The sequence below is a fragment of the Ilyonectria robusta genome (genome assembly GCF_021365365.1).
Source record: "Ilyonectria robusta strain PMI_751 chromosome Unknown BGZ61scaffold_68, whole genome shotgun sequence".
Lineage (NCBI taxonomy): Eukaryota > Fungi > Ascomycota > Sordariomycetes > Hypocreales > Nectriaceae > Ilyonectria > Ilyonectria robusta.
In genome coordinates this window covers 47024-67645 of record NW_025764502.1, presented here as the reverse complement: position 1 = coordinate 67645, position 20622 = coordinate 47024, and the positions used below count along the sequence as shown (strand labels likewise).

The following is a 20622-nucleotide window of genomic DNA, read 5'->3' as shown; positions in this document are numbered from 1 at the left end:
GTCTCAATTATCGCCGATGGGCTTCGGAACTTAACCAAAATGTCTCCACATAACGATCTCCGTCTAGTTAACGTCCTGTCGTCTACTCCACAGCCACGGGACAGTGACATAATGCCTGCACTAGACTGTGAGATTGAGCCACCTTTACGGCGATAAAGGTGTGCGGGCTCTGCCAACTATGGTTGGCGGCAGGCCATCGGCTCGCCGGAATGCGCACGCAGAGTAATCCGTACTCGGTTATTAATCGTCCCTTTCTGCGTTTGGAATCGGAGGCTATCGTGGCCCGTAGCATGTGATTATTAACCACCCATCTGTGCCGTGGAACACCGGAGGTTATCGCAAATCTCCCACTACTCTTCCTTCACCTTGTCAGCCATTACTATGCTTCGAACTTTCGACGCGCTTTGGGCGTCCGCCGTGGCTTGCATTAGGTCTTACGTGGATGCGCGAGGGAATACAAACGTTCTGTGAGCACCAGACTGTATTTCTAATCAAGGTGGCGTACTATGTCAGACGGAACAGAGATATCACATCGCCGACTTCGGCAGTCAACAGCAGACGATTTTCGTATGTTTCTTATGGACTGTTATTTTCCCGGACGGACTAATAGGCCCAACAGCTGATCTTGCTAGCAGCCCAACAGCTGATCCTGCTATCAGTGGGCTGATCACGATCCCTGCACTAAGACATCTATTGTATTCCAATTCCTCGATAAAATACGGCCCTTCAGGCCGTCAATTAGATAGAAATCAAGCTCTTCGATCGTCACCAAGCTGTCTCAATCAATCCATCCTGCTGATATACTAGACGTTCAGAATGAATACAAAACCTCTCAAGACCTGGCTAGAAGTGTCGAGATCTTGCTACCTGCGCAGCGTATTATTATTCAAAGGCAACCTTAAACCAATACCACCGTGAGAGCCGCTATTCGATCTTGAATAACTTTTCTGAGAAGCCATGGCAAAGACCGTTGCGGATGCTTTCGCGGCCCATAAGTCTGTTCTCCCCTTTCCCAGGCTAACGGATTTCTAACGTGCAGGGAGCGTAGCCCGAAGGACTTTGAGCCATTTCCTTACATCTCTGAGTCTAACACGCCCGGGTCCAAACCTCGCCTCACCATCGTCGGCGAGTTCCGCCCTTTCTGCCTGTATTTCAACTCTGGCTAATTGAAGGCCCTTCTGGCTATCTAGTGGCCTGCATAGACCCTCGCTGCAGTGTTGACAGATTCATCGGCATGAACGTCGGAAGTAGCACCGGAGAGAGTGAGTTGTAATGAGAAGAGGCCCAATTCGGGAAGCTAACAGTGCTGATACAGTGGTGATGGTCTCTTATCACGTTTCGGGGTCATCCTGAGACGTATAATAACCTTATTTCCGGCTTTCCTAGACAACGCGACTTTCCTTTCTCGGACCACATCGCCGGCCCTATGACCACGATTCCGGTCCCCGGGACCCACAGGGCCCCGGCCCCTGTGCGGCGGCGACGGACTGCCGCCTCCGGCAGCAGCCGTCTTCATCATGTATAAAAGACGGGCTCTAGGCCCGTCCCTTAGCTAGAAATCAAGAGCTTTCATCATCATCATCCTGATCCTATCCACTCAGTGTGACATCTCTCGCAATGCGGGCGGTAATGTCCGATTTGCTGCCTGAGACATTCTACTGTTAGACACCGCGTTCGGTATCGACGAGGTTGTTATTGTCCACCATACCGATTGTGGGTCTCTAAAATTCACCAACGAAGAGTTGCGTGAGCGTACGAAGGCACGAGTAGACAAGGCTCATTGGGAGGAGATTGAAGACATCGACTGGGGTGCTAATACAGAGTAAGGGCTCTAAAAGCTTACTTCTACAGCAGCATAATTACTAAGAGGCGTAGCATGGCGGCTAGTGTTAAAGGCGACCTGGAGTGGCTGCGTGGCAACAAGGTTATCAGGCAAGAGATTAAGAGCACTGCTAGAGGCTTCCTCTTTGATTTAAAACTGGTAAGGCTGAGGAAATTAAGATCACTTAATTTGTGCCAGCAACTCGCTCACCCTTGATAGAGCGGACAGCTATTTCAATAGTTAAGATCACTTAAATCATGTCTTTCTCTTTAATTCATTCCGCAACCTAGGGTAGTGTTAAAGCAGTGCTAGCGTGCAGTGAGCTTCTCTATTGTCCGTTGTAGTTTTCAACACCATGAACCCGCCGCCGCCCGCCCTTATCGGACGCGTCATAGGGTTACGGAAAGGAACTGCGCTTTCGCTCTCTTGTGCCTCAGGTTAACCCTACATGTAGCCAGAGAGTCTTGCAACAGAGGGTGTCGTCGTGCCACTCTAGGCTCGAAACGAGTGACATTACAAGCCTATTTGAGTCACTGTACGTGTGAGTGGTGTAAGGAGCCTGCTTAGCTCAGACCTGCTACTGAATATTGTCAAATACAATCAATAACCCGGAGAATTTCTCCGCGTGATGGATATCGTCTACCAGCTTTCGGAATTCTTCCTTTCCGGTGCCCTTCCCCTCTTTGTCAAATTCAAGTCTAACGCCGAATGACGTGTTTTACGCTCGCCGTGTTAGCCGCCTCGAGGTGATGTTAATTATACACTCGCTCGTGTCGATAAGGTTGCGTAGCGTGTCCTTGGCCCTGGACACGGGGCTAGAGAAGCCCAAGATGAAGAGAGGCAGATCGTGGGCCAGCATCTAGAAGAAGGTAAACGGCGCGAGATTGTCACTCTTGCCTTCCTGAACTGTTAGGGAACCCCCCAAGCCGTATATGTGTTTTTTTAGACCTCCGGCGCTTGCTTAGCATCTCGTTTGCCTGCCGTATAGCTTTGACCTGTGAACGTAAGAGAGCTACCTGGTACATGATGGCAGTTGTACCTTTGGCTAGATGTTCAACGGCCTGTAAGTCCTACGGTCACAACGGTCGACTGAAGGAAGATTTAACAGAACTACATCATATTGGTCTCTTGTAAGGGAGGACCGAGTTGGCAGCGACATAATGCTGGCAGGCACATGGGTTACAAATTACGCCATAAGTCGTAAGGTGGGCGTGATGAGCACGTAAAGCAGTCGGTGTAATTTATCACTCGCCCGGCAGGGTATTCATATATCCATAGCTATATTACCTGTGCTCCTACCTGTTAAGGCAATTGCTTCTCGGCACAAGAAGGCCGGCAATGAATAAGATGGATCTTGAGAGGACCAGGGTATCATTCACTATTTTGGGATAAGATTTATTAATAGGCTTTTTTGCGTGCTTTTGAATGCACTCTCTTCCTGTCCATGATGGCTATCACGATTCATGCACGCATTTCCCAAAGTTAGAGCACCTAAACAGGTATTGAAGCCCTTTAGATTAGGGCGCTTCCCCAATAGTGCATAGTAATGGACTATATTGAGGTTGCAGGGCGGTGAATCGGTGGTGGCAAGAAGAATGACGAATTAATTTTTGACCTTCCATTAGCTGCTCCTGATAAGCCAGTGTAAATGCAGCAAATTTCTGTGGCTACGAAACACTTCATAATGAATCGTAAGTTAAAGACAGCGGGGCTTTGGGACTTATAGCTTACATTCATCCTAATTATTAGGCGGCATCTATCATTATTTCAGTGAAAAAAAGAATGATTCAACGTTATTAAAGTAACGTACATGATAAGCGAATGTCCCAAACAAGCGAATGTCCCAAAATTCCCAACCTCTAAGATTAAAACCTCAATAAAACCACAACAATATAATCAATCAATTAAAACTAATCGCTATACTCTTCTCCAGAGGTCTCAATTATAGCCTGACAGGTCCTTGCATTATGACCAGCCTTTCCATATGTTCCACAGCGCCTTTCCCTCGGCGGCGCCGACCTTCGTCGACCACTACTTCTCGATGATTCAGCCACTACCTGCGCATCAACGTCTCTCTGATCTATCTCATCCCTTCCCTCATCTAGAGTTATCTTCCCTCTATTCTGTAGGCGTGTTCTTTTTGCTCTGTGCTGCTTACTAAGGGTCTTATTTGCCTGTTGAAGGATCTGGTTTTCAGACTTCAATAATACTATCTGATACATTATTGCCTTTATTCCCTTAGAAAATAACTCGAGCGCCTCAAGAATAGATGCCGGAGAGCTGCTTTAATGCCTCCTAACTCGTCTTTTGAGGTATTCGGACTGCAAGCTGGCCTCAAGCACAGTCTTTGGGGTCTTCAAGACCCAAGGGTTAGGGAGGCTGACCTCCTCCTTAACTGGTGTTGGAGTCTGTAGCTGCATATTAAGCTTTGATATAACATTTTCTGGGTTTAAAGGAGCAAATCCGGCTCCTCGAAAACCCCCTTTGATATTACTCTCTATTATAGCGGCTTGGTGGGCAGTATAAAAGACTGGGAAGAATTTAGTCTTTAAAATGTAAGTTATAGAGTATTTAATTAACTGCTTAATTTCTTAACTATAGGCTTTTTTAAGTAGCTCAAAGCACCTAATATTAAGAAGTTAAAGTAGATAAGATAAATAAGGCAGTATATAAAGTATAATAATATTATTCTATTTATAATATTTCTTAAAGTCAACTGAATAGTAACTTTTATGCTTATTAAGGATTAAAAGATAATAGCAACTAGTTAATTAATTCTTTATATACTAGTTAAAGTATTTAAGCTATTTAAGATCTATCTTATTGTTAGTTTAGCTATTTTAAGTTATTACAATAGCCTAATTACTCAGGAGGTTGCTTTTCTAGTACTAGCTGGCGAGGTAATATTAGCCTATAATTACAATAAATAGCTGAATTGCCTAGCCTTCTATATTAATTGCCTAAATAACTATAACCTATTTTTAATTTCTAGGCTAAATTGATTTTGAGTTTCTACGCCTATCTATACTTATAATAACTATTTTACTTGCAATTATACCTATTATAAAGCCAGTCTTATTAAAGTTATAGATATCAGCTAGATTAATATTATATTTTGCAATTATATTCTCTATAAGCTAGAACTAATTGCAAATAATAGTTGGATCTTTGCATTTAGCCCTTTAATAGTTGTATTTAGGAAAAAAATGCATCTTAAGCTCTAGTTGTTGCCTGACGAAGTTAGAAGCCCAGCACTTGCCGACAGGTAACGCATCGCAGTTAGCGAGCAGTCGGTTAGCCATTTCTTCAACACCATACAGTCGCGGGGGAAACCCTCGGGAATCTAGGTCGAGAATGAATTGGACAATGATCTGTTCCTCTAGATCGGATAGCTTGCGTGACTTAGGGACAATATCGCGTCGAGACTGCATGCCTTTCTGGCGGCGCCCTAGCCTTTTATTACAGATATGGTAGATTGATGCAGCGCGTCGGATGCTTAATGATGGATTGTTTTGAAGGGCTTGAAGAGCAAGAAGGATATTAGCCTCTTTATTAAATTGAGACATGTTTGGTGGTGGTAAATTAATTGATCAAATGGAAGAAAGAGAGATCGAGGGATTTTTGGGACATTCGCTTGTCTGGGACATTCGCTTATCATGTACGTTATATGAGGATAAACAAAATAAATAATTAAGACAGTATATCATCTAATCTCCCTCGGTCTAGAACCTAGAGTCTCCCTCAAGCATCACCCGCCCCTCGCTGGCCTCTGTCAAAAAGTTTCTTGATGATGCTGGAATCAGCAAATCCAACTGGCCCTTTCATTGTCCCGTCGAATACAGCCCTTGGTCCAATGATATCGAGAAGCCAGACAATGAAGGCATTTGAACCCTTCCAGACGTATTGATTCTTTGGTTGGAGAACCTCACTCACAACCTGGCGAGCAAAGTCCGCAGGAGCCAGAGCATTCTTGGTGTGGCTCACGCTGCGCTCTCTCACCTTGTCTTGCACCTCGAAATATATGCTCTCGGTACCGAAGTTGACGTTGCCTGGAGACATAAGAGCAGTCGACACCTCTCCCATGAACAAAGTGACAACCCTGATGCCGAGCGGGCTGAGTTCGAGTCGGAGAGTGTCCGAATACGAACCGACAGCGGCTTTGGTGGCGTTATACGCCGAAGCGAACGGATAGGGCAATCTTCCAAGGATGGATGCGGCATTGATAATGGCCGGCGCAGTCTGGGAACCAACTACTGCCTTTAGCAAGAGAGGTGTGAAGACTGACACCATCTCGAATAAACCAAAGATGTTGGTATCAAACATGGCACGAACATGTTTCTGATCAGCCTCTATAGCAGGGGCTTCGTACACTATGTCAAAGGTTAGTGGAAATAGGGGAATACGGCAGACAGCCCGCCAGACGACTTAAAGGATCACGACGTACTGGTGCCTGCATTATTGAACAGCATATCCAGTCGGCCGTCAGTGAGCTTGCTAATCTCATCTTTGAGCGAAGCAATACTGGCAGAGTCCGTGACATCCAACACAAAAGTCTCAATGCCCTTCTCCCGTAAGTTGCTCAGAGACTTCTCCGATCGCGCAGTGGCGAAGACTCGCAGTCCTCGCGCAGCAAACTCGAGTGCCAGGGCGTTGCCAGCCCCGCCAGCGGAATAACTACAAACTAAGTTAGATTTTGTTTCTGGGTGTACTTTGTAGGTTACGGAGGAATGTTGGGATACGTACCCGGTGACGAGGACTGTTCGTTTCTTAAACGAAGCTGTGTTGGCCATGGTGAGGTAGTGGTTTGGTGCTAATTGATAGGACTGATTGGTATAAGGATGCAAGAACTGTTTCTATATGGGATATGGCGGGTTGACTTATACCTAGAGATCCGATTCCTCGTCGTTCCAGTGACGGTATCTTTATATCTTTTTGCGTTCCTAATCCTGTTCCCTTTCGAATTTTGCGAACGGCGCATATCCGTCAATTCATATGTATTAGCCACTCCGAGGTTTGCCGCTTGATTTTAACTTCCGAGCATGGTCGGAACTTAAAGAGTGGCGTCGGGATGACAAATGGGCCCGGGAATTTAGGATGACAAATGGAAATGATGCGGGATGAAAGGCAGTTGAGTAATCATTTAATTTAACACGGAGATAATTATTTAACGGCAATCGGCAGTCGCCCCTGTAGGGTAACTTGATGAATGACGAGCAATGACAAATGTCCCCCCGTCTTCCCCCTCCCTGATTACCGGTAGTTATTGACAGCTGAGGCTTGTACTATTGTCTAGTTTTAAGAGAGCAGTTTGCACGAAGAGATCCGAGTATCTTAATCATCCCTTGTGATCCTCGTCTGGTGTTTTTCGCTTCCATAACATTCACATTCTCAATCTAATCCTGTGACTTAGATCTTTCAATACGCTCGATAAATACAGCCATGTTGAAGACTGGTCTTATTGTTGGGTCTGGCCGCCAGTTAGTGGCGCTTGTTAACCTCTTGTCGTCTACTAAGTAGTATGATCTCCTCATCTTTACCAGGAGCAAAACCTCGACTACTTCCTTAGATTAGCAGCCCTTGCTAATGTTGAGATTGTCTTTAACTCTGCCAGGTATGGATATGACCTCGATGCCTTTCTGGCTGTAGCATCTAGATTCGATTTTATATTTATAAATATAGATAGCTTCTAGTTTGGTGAGCAAGTAGAGACCTACTGGGGGATCTGCCTATTTGAGCTTTCTAGGAAGATATATATAAAATATTTTATCTATAGTAAGCTGAATTATACTAGTTGGGATTCTAGCTTTAATTCCAGCTTATATATTAGCTACTATAAAAATAAGATAAGAGTTTAGTATAAGTTTCTTAACTTACTTTTAACTTAGGCAATTTAACTCTAAGTATTTATAGAATTTATATACTTCTAGCTTAAATTACTAATAATATAAATTATTATTTAATTTAAATTATATATTAAGAATTTATAGTAACTTATAACTTTAATAATTAATATTAATAAAATATATTTATTTAAACTTCCATTAAATAATAATATAATTTCTTTTATTAACTTAAATAATTTTATTAATTATATATACTAAATATTCTTTAATTTTAATTAATCTTATAAGCTAAATCTTAAAATAACTACTAAATATATTAATAAACTCAATATTATAAATACCTTTATAAATATTATAACTAAACCTACTTAATATATCAACTTACCTATAGAAATATAGCAAGTAGCTACTTAAATAAAGCTTCCTAAAAATCCCAATATTAAAATTAGCTTTCTAAGTATAAAAGACAACGGAGCACTACTCCAGACCTATGGCGAAAACTTCACCGCTTGGTGGAACTTATATAAGGCTAGTACGTGGAATAAGGATTTGATCCAACGAGACTATAAATTCTTGGATAAGATACTGCCCGCCTGCGTCAAGGGTGTTGCGGAGTGGATGAAGAAGGTCAACTACACTGGCGAACGGCTATCAACGCTTAAAATTTTAAACTAGGATAGGGATAAGATTGACAGAGAGTGTGCCTGCGTGGAATAGTGCCGGCAAATACATCAACGACGAGGGTATGCCGCGGCCTCATTGCTTTATAGGGTCTACAGGTAACATGGGAGCGACCGTGAGACGACAAGGGGGCGACCCGAAGCGGACGGTCGTTGAAAGAGGCTGGATGCGGATAACTTCGACTGCATAGCTCTCTAGTTATGTTAGAGTACCCGGGTTTATGCGAATGCAGTCTTCGATCACACAAAACCCTGGATCTACAGATTGGCCTATCCATCCGACCCGAGCAGTGAACACATGTTTGACATTGAGGTTGATCTGTAGTATACTGGATTTGGTGCTAGAGGAAGTCAGATACAACTTAAGGACGGACAGGATACGTAATGTAGAGGCCCCCCACCCCCCAACCGAGCATTTACTCGGGCTAAAGCTAAATCGCTTGAGGAGCGTTGGAATTTTCAAGTCTGTTATCTCTAAACGCAGGACCAAGGTGTCGCTCAAAAACTTTCCAGCCTTCGGGCGTCTTCCGCAGGCGGTCGATAACGGTTGCGAAAAACCAGGTCGACGGCAGCCCGTCATCGCTTAACAAATCCCCGCCAGCAGTAACGCTCTCAGTATCTTTGGGCCAGGCATACCTGACTAAGTGCTGATGATACCTGACCATAACACCGTCGTCATCACGGTCTACAACGTGGTTCATTGCATTCCGACTGATACCATGAATGTAGACTTTTGCGTAGTCCTCAAGAAAAATCTTCATTTCAGCCCTGCCGCGGACTGCGCCACCAATATGATACACGGCGCCGTCTGGGAGAAACGTAGATAGTACTTTCTCCACGTTGAACTCTTCGAAGACAAAGTTATTGCGATTGACGAAGTCGATGGCGCTAGATCGTTCTTCAGATGTTACATCGTTGAGGGACGAAACATTGATAGAAGGGAAAAGCCCGTTCTTGGTGAAGTCAGACATCGTGAAGTTCGACTTACGCTGATATAATCTCATGCGTAGTAGTAGTTGGTATTGGTGTTGGGGAATACATACCAATGTCTGGGTTTGAAACTAGCGTCGCCTGCGGTAGGTTTTTATAGGTGTGACTGAGGCCTCAGCATGGTGAAGAATGAATAAGCGATCGCTAGGGTATTGTCATTGCGCTGCGGCTTGCTACACAGGGTAGCATTGCTACTAAGGTAACGATAGTGTGTTCATTCATTAGCTTCTGGAGCGACACGAACTTTAATAGCAATTAAATCAATCTAAAAAACTCAAATAAAAAACTGGAACCCAAAAAGGACTCAAAAGCTGTAAGCGACAAACTCACAGTCGCATTAGCTTGAGTAGTAGATATGCCGTAGACCATAAGTCACACGACCAAAGCATCAATTGAGATCAACTCATTTAATAATAGCTCAGGAGGAGCCGAAACTGGCAGTTAGGTAAAGTATGTGCAACATAATATGGTGTTACATATAATTAATTCTCTTCATAAAGTGGCGGCAAGTGCAGTACCTCAGGGAGGACTAAATGCAACACTGAAGACTGATAGTGCGTTATCATAGGGGTCCAGATAGGTAGGTCTATGAGTTGATGACTCGTATTCGTGAAGGCTAAATAACATTAGCCGCTGTAGCGTTAAACCATAAGGGCAAACATCAGCCGTCTTGGGGTAAACGTTGCTTCAGGTCATCTGACAAACTGTAAGCTTCAGGGAATCGGTCCGAATGCTTTGATTAGATCAGTTTCTATGTAGAGAGCCCGAATGACATCGGCACGTTCCTTGAGTGATTGATTGGTCGTTGCATCGTGACCCCTCAAGTGACGCAGAGGAAGGTCAGAATGCTATCACCCGAGACCCGCTAGTCGAGGGGGGTGTGCCGCCACTCGTCATTCCATGCTCAAAAGACCACCTCGATAAAGGGCTCTACCCGTTGGCATTGTGGGGCAAGCAAGCATGCCGACCTCGTCCGGAGGTTAGGGGTTATTGAACCTGGCTTGCTGGGGATCACGACGGGGGATCGCGATGACGGCCGCATGACGCCGCATCATATCACTTCCGTTCGTTCCGAGAACACGGCTCAAGTGGGGTGGGGCCAAGAAGTACCATTGGCACACCATCCCGCCTCGGAAGCCTTCTCGTCAGGCCTCTTTTTGTCCGTCTCAGGGCCCGGACATATCTAGCCAATTTTGGCAGTTGGTCTGGGAGTGGCACGACAAGCGCTTACGTAATAGACAAGAAGCTCTCGGGAGCCAATAGGTGCGCACCCGGGTGCGCATTTAAGTTTTTTCACGTTTTAAATTCTATAAAATCAATAAAAATAGTTATAATTATATAAAATCTTCTATAATATATACAATAACAATATCTATGCTAGTAAATTACTACAAGCAATATATATTAAAAATTTATAAAGTTATAAGTTGCTAAAATTCAAGCTTAGTCATTATTATCAAAATTCGCGCACCTGGGTGCGTATTAAAGATATTTTTCGATTTAATAATTAATATTTATTTTTAAAAAATCTATTTCTAAAAAGATTAAAATAATAAAATATGTATTGTATTAATATATATCTTGTAACGAACTTTTGGAATTTTATATAAATATTTTGTTTGGTTATTATTGAAAACGTGAAAATATTTAAATGCGCGCCCGGGTGCGCACCTATTGGCTCCCGAAGCTCTCCTATTTCGCTAGGTAGGTGCCGTTGTCACTTTTTATTTTGTTTCGTTAACGAGCCGGGCAGGGCACCAACGAGTACGTATGGTGCTGACAAATGGTTGTAATAATTTAGGGTGGTAAGGCAGATTTCCCTATGTTCGACCCCACCCCGAGTACCTATTGACAACCAAAGCCCATGCGATTTTCCGGTTAAAAGTGAACAGTCCACGTGAAGACATAAGTATCTTAGCTATGCCAAACTCCACGGCCGATATTTTCACTTAAATAATACTCGCGTTCTCAACCAAACCCTGTGTCTTGTATACAGCCATGTCGAAGACCGGTCTTATTGTTGGGTCTGGCCGTCAGTCAGAGGCAGTCATCAACCTGCTGTCCGCCAAGCAGTATCATCTCCTCGTCTTTACTAGGAGTAAGACCTCGACTACGTCCCTTAAATTAGCAGCCCTTGCTAATGTTGAGATTGTCGTCAACCCTGCCCGACAAGGTTATGATCTTGTTGTCTTTCTGGCTGTAGCATCTAGATTCTATTTTATGTTTGTGAATATAGATAGCTTTAAGTTAGGGGAGTAAGTAGAAACCTACTAGAATATCTATTTATTTAAGCTTTTTAGGAAGGTAAATATAAAATACTTAGTCTATAGCAGGCTGGATTATATTAGTTGCAATTTTAGTTTTAATTTTAGTCTTTATATTAATTACTATAAAAATAAGATAAGAATTTAATATAAGTTTTCTAAGAAATTTAAGTAATATAATTTTAAGTATCTATAGAATTTATATAATTCTAGCTTAAGTTACTAATAATATAAATTATTATTTAATTTAATTTATATATTAAGAATTTATAATAACTTATAACTTTAATAATTAATATTAATAGAATATATATATTTTAATTTTTATTAAATAATAATATAATTTTATTTATCTATTTTAATAACTTTACTAGCTATATATATTAAGTACTCTCTAATTTTAAATAATTTAATAAGCTAAATCTTAAAATAGCTACTATATATACTAATAAACTTAATATTATAAATATTCTTATTAAAATTATAATAAAATCTACTTAATATATCAACTTATTTATAGAAGTATAATAAGTAGCTACTTAAATAAAGCTTCTTAAGAATCCCAATATTAAGATTAGCTGTTGGATTTAGGCAGCATGCATAGCATCTTAGTCATTGAGAGCCCACATGTATGTGTATTGTGCATATTGTCATCTAGGCTGACCCCGCAGCAGTCAGGGGTATTATATGCGCAGTTGACCGCCTTCCTATTCGGGCTGTGCTCGGCATGGTCACTCAAGTGACCGAGGTCACCTGATCATGTGCATGACTGTGCGCACGATCTATTCTAACACGCCCCTTCAGCTTCGCGGTCCTGCCGCGGAGCTGCACTTTGCTTCATAGCTCCTGTGCCCTTTCCTCAGTTCTTCTCTGTTCAATCTTATCCGTCAAGTCGATCAGCTTCAGTTGCTTGAGGAAGCCCGAGTGGCCGTCTCCTGAGAGGTTCTTCGTTAATCCGTCGGCGAGCATTCGGGTAGTAGGCGTGTAGATGACATTAACTCTTTCTTCGATGATTTCTTGGCGTAGCCAATGGTTGTGAATGTCAACATGCTTGAGCTTCGTGCGTAGTTGTACTAGTTCTGCAGTGACAAGGCGGATAGTCTGCTTATTGTCGCATTCGATTGTGATCCTTGCTGGTGTTGCTGCTGCTCGGCGAGCAGTCGGAGAGTTCAGGTCAACCTTCAATGCAGAGATAAGTCGGCTTGCAAAGAGAGCTTCCTTGGCTGCTTGGGAAAGCGCCAGGAGCTCTGCCTCTGTTGTTGACGTTGTAACTGTATCCTGTTTGTTGGCTCTCCAGGAAGTGATCCCGCCGAAGAGCTTCATGACGAATGCCTGAGAACTCCGACGATCCGTTGAGTTATCGGCGAAGCTAGCATCTGAGGCAACTTGCAGTCCGTCTTCTTCACTGCCGGCCGCAGCTCCGTATTCAAGGCAGAGACCCTTTGTTTGTATGAGGTATTGCAGGGCTCTGTCGGCGGCTCTTTGTTGCTGCGGTCCGGGGTTCTGGTTGAACCTAGCTAGTCGGCTTGCAGCAAAAGCTATGTCTGGTCGAGTCATCACTGCCGCGTACATGATCGTGCCGACCTTCCTGAGGTATAGGTTGACGCTGCTGGGGCTCGCTATTGTGTCATGTGGCAGAAGTTCTTCGCGAATCATGGGGGTTACCGTCGTCAGGTTCGGCGAGTCTTCGGGGAGCAGGCGGCGCATTTTATCGATATAAACAGCCTGTGACAACCACAGCTTTCTTGCTCTGCGATCCCGGATGACCTCGATCCCTAGGAACCATTGAAGTGGCTTGCCTCCTTCAATATTGTACGTTGTCTGTAGTTCTGCCATCAGCGACATTGCCTTGCTCTTGATGCGCTTAGGGAAACAGAGAACACAGTCATCCACGTAGAAGAAGAAGATGATATCTCCATGAAGCCAACAGCAGTCCTCGCCAGGCACTCGGCGAAAGCCTGCTTGCAGCAAGCCCTTTTCGAAGTGCTTTTGCCACAGCAGTGGTGATCGCCGAAGACCATAGAGAGCTTTCTGTAGCTTCAGAATCCTTCCTGGCTTCCTGTATCCCGCAGGCATTTGCATATAAATATCCTCATCCAGCTTTGCATGTACAAATGCATTGACTGCATCGTATTGCAACATATCGTAGTCGAATCGGTTGGCTAGGGCCATGAGGGTTCTGAATGACATGCCCGCCAAAGTTGCTGCGTAGGTCTCTCGGCCATCGATCGCTTGCTGGTCGCCGCGTATAACGAGGCGCGCTTTTATCTTCACGAATCTGCCGTGTTTGTCAAGTTTATAGACGTAGACCCAGTGGCAGCCGAGCACTCGTCGGCCTTTAGCCGAGGCTTTTGCGACTTCGATCCACGATTGGGAATCTGCATGACTTTGTAAATGTATTCTTTCTGCTTCAAGAAGAGCCTCCCGGTAGGGATGGCTTGCTATAGTCGCGTGCGAGCTGGGAAGGGTCTGCAACAGACGCCACGGTGTATTTACGCATGGCGGCCTTTCCCCCCCAGATACAGGGCTCTCCATCTGTAGAGGTTTTTGTGCCACTGCTGACGCAGGGCTCTCTAATCTCGGAGGTTTTTGCGCACCTATATCCTTCGTGATCTGAGGGCAGACTTGTCTTCCCCCGCCGAGTGCTCGCCTAGGGCTGGCCAGGCCTTCGCCGAACACTCTGCGGTTACTCGTGCGATGCTTGGGCGACTGGAGTCTCCCAGCTAGAAACGCAGCCTTGAAAGACTCACGCTGCTTCGCTGGTCGATCGGCGAGATCACTTTGGACCTTCCGAGCCTCACTTTGTCGATTTGCGAGTTGGTATGCGGAGCTCTCCTTGTTTTTATTCGGAGCATATTGCGTACCCGCTTCCAACTCGTGCTTGGCCGCTTCCCCACGCCCCTTCACACCTAGACCAGAGGCCAAGGTGTGGAAAAACGCGGCTGGCGGTGATAGGGGAGGTGTTGGGAGAGGTTCAAACTTAGCTGTGGTGTATTCATATGCCCCTTCAGATTCGGGCACTTTGCCAACAGCCTCGCAATTACTCGGCGAGTGTTCTCCAAACAGGTCATCGTTGTCTTCCCCTATTACTTCATCTGCTTCTTCATCAGGTGGCTGTGATAGCCACTGCTCAGCTTGTGCTTGTATCGCTACAAGTTCTTCGATGCGTTGTCGGATAGCTTCGAGGTTCTGTTGCCTTAAATCGTCTCGAAGACTCTCTGTCCGTCCGTCGAACAGTTGCTGCTCGTTGAATGAGACGTCTCTTGTTGTAAAGACTTCCTTATGCAAGGGGTTCCAGACTCTGAATGAGTTGCTTGACGTATAGCCCACTAGGAAGCCGATCCACGCCCTCGGAGCCTGCCTTTGAAGCCGGTTTCTTCGCAATTGTGCATCTGCAGTCAATGCAAAGACCTTGCAGCCGTATGCTCGAAGGTGTGAGAGGTCGGGCTTCGCTGAGTGGTCGCCGCGGAATTGGCGATGGAACAACTCGTACGGAGTCTTTCTGTTTCTGTGAATTGAGGGTGTACGATTATAAAGGTAGGTAGCAGCTTTGATCGATTCCGGCCACAGATATTCAGGCAACTTAGCTCCTGCACGCATTGCGCGGCTTTTCAGTATGATGACTGCAGCGATGCGTTCTGCCCCCCGTTTTGTGCTTGAGTATTCGGGGCCGAAGGCTCGGCGCGTATTCCCCGAGCGGTCAGCAGCTCAGCGACTTGCGGATGTATTTCTGTTATCTCATTATCGCACTCAAACACTTTGACCTTAATGGAGTATTGCACCTCCAACATCTTGAGGAAGTGAGTGATCGCTGTGCGGATAGCGAGCGTTGAGCGATTGTCGGCATAGTAGTCCCATGAGTACCCTGTTGCTCGGTCCGTGAAGATCCATACAGACGTATAGCCTGCATAGCCTGGGGTCATCGGATGGAAATCTAGGGCTATTCGTTCTCCTGGTTTGGGCTGCTCGCAGGTTTTTCATTCGGCTTGTATCTCGGAAGATATGCAGGGTTGCTCCTGAGTCTAGGAGAACACAGTTTTGTAATGCGTAGTAGATGCCGGCTACTAGTTCAGCGTTCGTCATGCAATCCCTGATGATTAGGGCTGCGTTCGCTGTACAGGTGCCGACAGGTCGTAGTCAGGCTGATTTCTCTAGCTTGATCTTTCTGATCCGTCCGACTAGGTCGTCTTCGTTCTCTTCTAGCCGCTTGTTGAACCTTTCGGTTACATGGGACCGCGGTTCGAACCAGTCAGGTCTGTTCTCTGGAAAGGCGTAGAAGCAACGTGATAGTGGATGGAGTTGACAGCATGCTGGGCACTTGGCTTCTTTATCCGATCCAATGCTCTGACGCCGTCTCTTCTTGGTGTTTGTTCGTCGAGCATTCGTCGAGCTATCGGCCTCTTCTTGTGTGCCTCCTCCGCCGTGGAAGGCTCCCTGACTCACTCTTCCTCGCCGTGGGGTCTCCGGCCGTTTAGCGATCTCTCGGCGAATGTCTGCCATGACTGGGCCGACTGTTAAAGTACCTGCTCGGACTTGAGCTATCTGCATGACGCTGTATGCATCTGTCCAAGCCTGTAGGTGCGTTGACTGAAGAGCTGTTGTGAGGTCTCCAAGCCACTGATCGGGTTCTATTGCCTCTTGGAGGCCAACATCCTGAGCCTCGTTGATAGCATTCCGCCATCGCTTAAGCCAATCGGCTGCAGCAGTGTTGGTCTTGATCTTTCCTTGGAGTGGTTCTCCCAAGATCTCGCGGTATGCTCGGCGAGCCCTCTGCTTCCGCTGTTCGGTTGCTAGAGCAAACTCGTCATAGATTGACTGAATCCACTCAGGCAAACTGGTCTCTGGCTTGCAGTGATGCCGAGAGAGGGGTTCATCAAGCGTCTCAAGGACCCAGTTCCTTACGTTCTTTGTTCTGGTTTGGAATTCCTTGTGGCGCTTATTGCGGTGTTCGTAGTTGGCCCATAAGGCGTTGTACACTCGGAGACCCTTCTCGGGCAGCTCGCTGACATCTTGAGCCTTTAGCGTCATGTCGTCTTCATCACCAAGAGTGGGGTCTTCATCATCGGTCACGGCCGTAATGGTCTCGGTGTGATCGCTAGAGACTTGTGATTGCTCGGCGAGCCTTGAGCGAGTGATTAACGCTGGCTTCTTCTTGAATTGAGTGATATCCGGTGGAATTGGGGCCTTTGAGATCAGCTCCGGTTTGTTCTTCTTCTCAGGGTCAAGATAGTCCCAGAGGTCTTCGTTCATAGCTGTAGTCTTCAGGGTCTTGAACCACGTGATCCAATCCTCGTCTGTGACTAGCTCGATGCTTGTGGCGGTCGCCATGCTTTCGGCGACTGCTCGTCGGGCGCTCGTGGACAGCCTGCTGCCTAAAGCGGTAATTGCTGGTAGATATGATTGCGTATGAGACTCTTAATTGTTGGATTTAGGCAGCATGCATAGCATCTTAGTCATTGAGAGCCCACATGTATGTGTATTGTGCATATTGTCATCTAGGCTGACCCCGCAGCAGTCAGGGGTATTATATGCGCAGTTGACCGCCTTCCTATTCGGGCTGTGCTCGGCATGGTCACTCAAGTGACCGAGGTCACCTGATCATGTGCATGACTGTGCGCACGATCTATTCTAACATTAGCTTTCTAAGTATAAAGAACAATAAAATATTACTCCAGACCTATGGCAAAAACTTTACTAACTGGTAGAACTTATATAAAGCTAGCGCGGGGAATAAGGATTTAATTCAAAGGGACTATAAGTTCCTAGATAAGATACTGCCCACCCGCGTCAATGGCGTTGCGGATTGGATGAGGAAGGCTAATTATACTGGCGAACGGCTCTCAACCCTTGATATTTTGGACTGAGATGTGGATAAAAATGACGGAATATTAAGCTTTGGCTCTGGTCGCCATTCTGCTGTCGATGAGCGAGACGCTGGCCTTGGGAATGCATGTCGGGGAGGGCAAGACAAGGTGGCCGGGTGCGAAAAGCGGCTTGACTTACCGAGATATAACGCCGAGAGAGAGCCCAGCTGAGTATGTGTGAATCCCAAATAGAAAAGTTTGGTCTCCGGCGACTCCGTAAGGAAACTGATGTGCGGGAAAAACTGCTGGATGGGATTCGCAGCTCGTGACCAGGGCCGCCGAAGAAGCAAGCGATTCAACCATATTTGCCAAGGCCCGTTAGACTGTATGGCTATTGCGCCCAGACACGTATTTGGCCTATTTATCTCCCGAGCAAGCACGGAGTTGGCCTATTTATCTCCCGAGCAGGCACGGAGCTTGACTAATGGCGCGGCATCTGAATAGTGGAGAAGAGATTCGGCCACTGTGGTTTGACACGACAGACATATTATACGATCGAAAATGCTCACTAATTACGGCAATTGATCAAAGAGAAGGAATTTCAAGTTTAGTGTTGGATACGCAATTTGCTATATGCAATAGCAGAAGTGATTGATCAAGTGATGTAAATTGAGAAGGTTGTTTTTCCATTGATTGAGGGTCATAGGGGCCCTATTTTATACTCAAAGGGATCTAGATCAGGGTGTCAAAGGGAGACGGATCCGGCGTTGTTAACTAGATCCGGCGTTCCGCATCCGGCGTTCCGGATCAGGCTGTCCGGATCCGGAAGTCCGGATCAGGCATATTATGCCGCCACACGAGGTCTCATTCCAACATTTAGCTATATCTCTAAAGCATATTTTGTAACTGTATCTGTATTAGCGCGGACCTAAGTTTAGTGCCAGGCCTCGACTTGGTGTCACCGAGCAATATAACTGCTATAGTATATATTGGAACCTGCTATTACGTGTGACGGTCAAGGTTCCCAACGTAGTAAACCGTAACCTGACTGGTTTATGTTGGCAGTTGAAACGGGGCGTAACGTACTGAGCGTGGAGTGGCGAATCACGTCTGATGATGTCAAGAAGTATTCTTGAGTAATCAAGTTGTATTGAAAGCTGAAGGACTAGATAGACAGGAGATGTGCGAATGAGCGAAACTATATACTTGTTTCCTTTCTTGATGGATCGTGAAGCTCCCCAGATCGTGGCGATCCTGAAAAAGCGCGCTCCAATCCTTATTGGCCCTCGGCTCGAGGTTACTCCGTCCCGCGTTGCCACGCCGATCCAACCAATCGTACCATTATTCGACGTGCGTCGTAACAGTTACGCCCCGTTACAACTGCCAACATAAACCAATCAGGTTACGGTTGACTACGTTGGGAACCTTGACCGTCACATGCCGGAACCCTTACTAAGGCTTCAGCCTGTGACAATAGGTAAATAAAGCTCTTAATAAGCGATATAGAGTAAAATAAACCCGCCTGCAGAATAGAGGGAAGATAACTGTACATAAGGGAAGGGATACAATTAATCAGATAGATGCCAATACGCAGATAATAACTAAATCATCGAGAAGTAGAGGTTAAGGAGAGGCAGCATAACTGAAGGGAAGTTACTGTGGAACTTGTGGAAAGTGTAACGGGCTGTGCCCGTAGGTGGCCTCGGGAACCCTCGGCCTTTCGTGGCCCACTTTTACCTTTAAGCCACCATGACGAGTATATTTATGGATGGACCTCCTCTACTCTCTTTCTCTTCTTCTTCTTTCCTTAAGTTTGGTATACTCTGTAGAGTGGCCTAGCTAGGTGCAATACACTACCTTGAGACCGTTACAGAAAGACTGATTATAATATAAGAACCTATCAGATTATTATTAAGATATCTAAGGAAGAGAATAATAATTAGTTTTGATAAATTAGATGCTTAGTTATATTTTTATCTTAGTTCTTATTTTAATAGTTAAGAAAAGTGTATTGCATACTTATCTACATTGCGCACTTATTAAGTTATATATATTATAAAATTCTCTAAAATAGAACAATAATAATTTAACTAACTATAAAAAATAAACACACTAAAAGTACAGACTAAAAGCACAAGGTATATAAAAACAAGAATCTTCTTAATATTAACTACCTACTTAAAAGTCTTTTCAACAATATCAAGAAGCCGGCTTCCTTCCGGCTTATAGCCCTCGACAAATTCCCTGCCATAATCCACCTGGAAATTGTCTATATCCGCAGAAGTTAAGTTAAGAACATACCAGTAAAACAAGAAAAGGTATATACTGACCATATATAGTCTCGGGTTTGGTCCGGCAAAAGCCACATATAACTCGGCGAATCCCGTCGGCCAAATCCAGGCGGGGAAACATCTCGTTGACAGCATTAAACACGTCCCACGAGACTGTTCCACCTTTATCGAAATTCGGACCTCGAATATCGGCCCTAATCCCAAAGGCACAGACCTTGACGACCGTCTCTTTATACAAGGCGATCGTACCGGTAGTGTGCAAAGCAATGGCATCCCAAACCAACTGGGTCCTGTGATGGTCCCAGTGCTCCGCTCTTCCACTCCGTTGCTCCTCTTGAATCCAGTTACGAGCGGCTTCCGCTCCGTCCACCTCGAAGCGTTTGTCTTGGGAAACAAGCTCGCCTGTGCAGTCCCAGCCAAGATCGTGGAACACAGCGCTGATAGCGTGCGCCTCCAAGTCCATCTGCGGAAGGACACCCTGTTCGTGGAGTTTCTGGTAGACGACGACACCGAGTATCCATGATCGCATCACATGGTTGAACGCGAAGTCATCACCGTGAGCACGAGCATACCCCTGGGCAGCTCGAACAATCGGCGTGTCAACAACCGTAACTCCTGCAATGACTTTTGTCGCGAGGTCGGGAGTTGCCATTTTATTGTCTCCTGCGGAATAAGCTGTTTGGACGCGCGGTAACAGCTGCGTAATGGCGATTTGGGCGAAAGGGCTCGTATTGTTAGGTACAGGCGACTAATAACGACGATAAGACTCCTATTTAAACGCCAGCGAAAACATTACTTCCGAGCACAGATGGAGCTTTGCACTGTAATGACTCATTGGACTAGTAAGCATAGCCAGCATCTTGGTAATCATGATCAATTATGATTAAGCAATGCGAACTCTCGAAAAGCAGGACGTGGTTCTACGATG

At 45.4% G+C, this 20622-nt stretch overlaps 6 protein-coding genes across 6 annotated transcripts; 3 read left to right on the top strand and 3 right to left on the bottom strand.

Annotated features, from left to right (window-relative positions):
• Positions 1 to 1649: 1649 nt before the first annotated feature.
• Positions 1650 to 1978, top strand: BGZ61DRAFT_299006 (uncharacterized protein; the record flags this gene model as incomplete). The annotated part of the gene is made up of 2 exons (XM_046238667.1): positions 1650 to 1822; positions 1888 to 1978. Coding segments are annotated over 2 exons (264 nt in total), but the record flags the coding sequence as incomplete, so codon positions are not given.
• A 3515-nt stretch (positions 1979 to 5493) lies between these two features.
• Positions 5494 to 6825, bottom strand: BGZ61DRAFT_468133 (oxidoreductase). The gene is made up of 4 exons (XM_046247847.1): positions 6706 to 6825; positions 6566 to 6645; positions 6267 to 6496; positions 5494 to 6192 (listed from the first exon to the last, which is right to left on the bottom strand). The coding sequence occupies exons 2-4, from the start codon at positions 6610 to 6612 to the stop codon at positions 5564 to 5566; spliced, it is 906 nt and encodes a 301-aa protein (XP_046094067.1). The 5' UTR covers positions 6613 to 6645; positions 6706 to 6825; the 3' UTR covers positions 5494 to 5563.
• Positions 6826 to 8085: 1260 nt separating this feature from the next.
• On the top strand, positions 8086 to 8340 carry BGZ61DRAFT_374174 (uncharacterized protein; the record flags this gene model as incomplete). The annotated part of the gene is made up of 1 exon (XM_046242312.1): positions 8086 to 8340. A coding segment is annotated over one exon (255 nt), but the record flags the coding sequence as incomplete, so codon positions are not given.
• Positions 8341 to 8549: 209 nt separating this feature from the next.
• BGZ61DRAFT_468131 (uncharacterized protein) lies at positions 8550 to 9392 on the bottom strand. Its single transcript, XM_046247846.1, has one exon. The coding sequence runs from the start codon at positions 9347 to 9349 to the stop codon at positions 8777 to 8779; it is 573 nt and encodes a 190-aa protein (XP_046094065.1). The 5' UTR covers positions 9350 to 9392; the 3' UTR covers positions 8550 to 8776.
• A 1704-nt stretch (positions 9393 to 11096) lies between these two features.
• BGZ61DRAFT_468129 (uncharacterized protein) lies at positions 11097 to 11690 on the top strand. Its single transcript, XM_046247845.1, has 2 exons — positions 11097 to 11140; positions 11197 to 11690. The coding sequence occupies exon 2, from the start codon at positions 11334 to 11336 to the stop codon at positions 11592 to 11594; it is 261 nt and encodes an 86-aa protein (XP_046094064.1). The 5' UTR covers positions 11097 to 11140; positions 11197 to 11333; the 3' UTR covers positions 11595 to 11690.
• A 7887-nt stretch (positions 11691 to 19577) lies between these two features.
• On the bottom strand, positions 19578 to 20346 carry BGZ61DRAFT_374140 (uncharacterized protein; the record flags this gene model as incomplete). The annotated part of the gene is made up of 2 exons (XM_046242310.1): positions 19578 to 19672; positions 19701 to 20346. 2 exons carry the CDS (start codon positions 20344 to 20346, stop codon positions 19578 to 19580), a joined length of 741 nt encoding a protein of 246 aa, XP_046094063.1.
• Between the last annotated feature and the right edge of the window lie 276 nt (positions 20347 to 20622).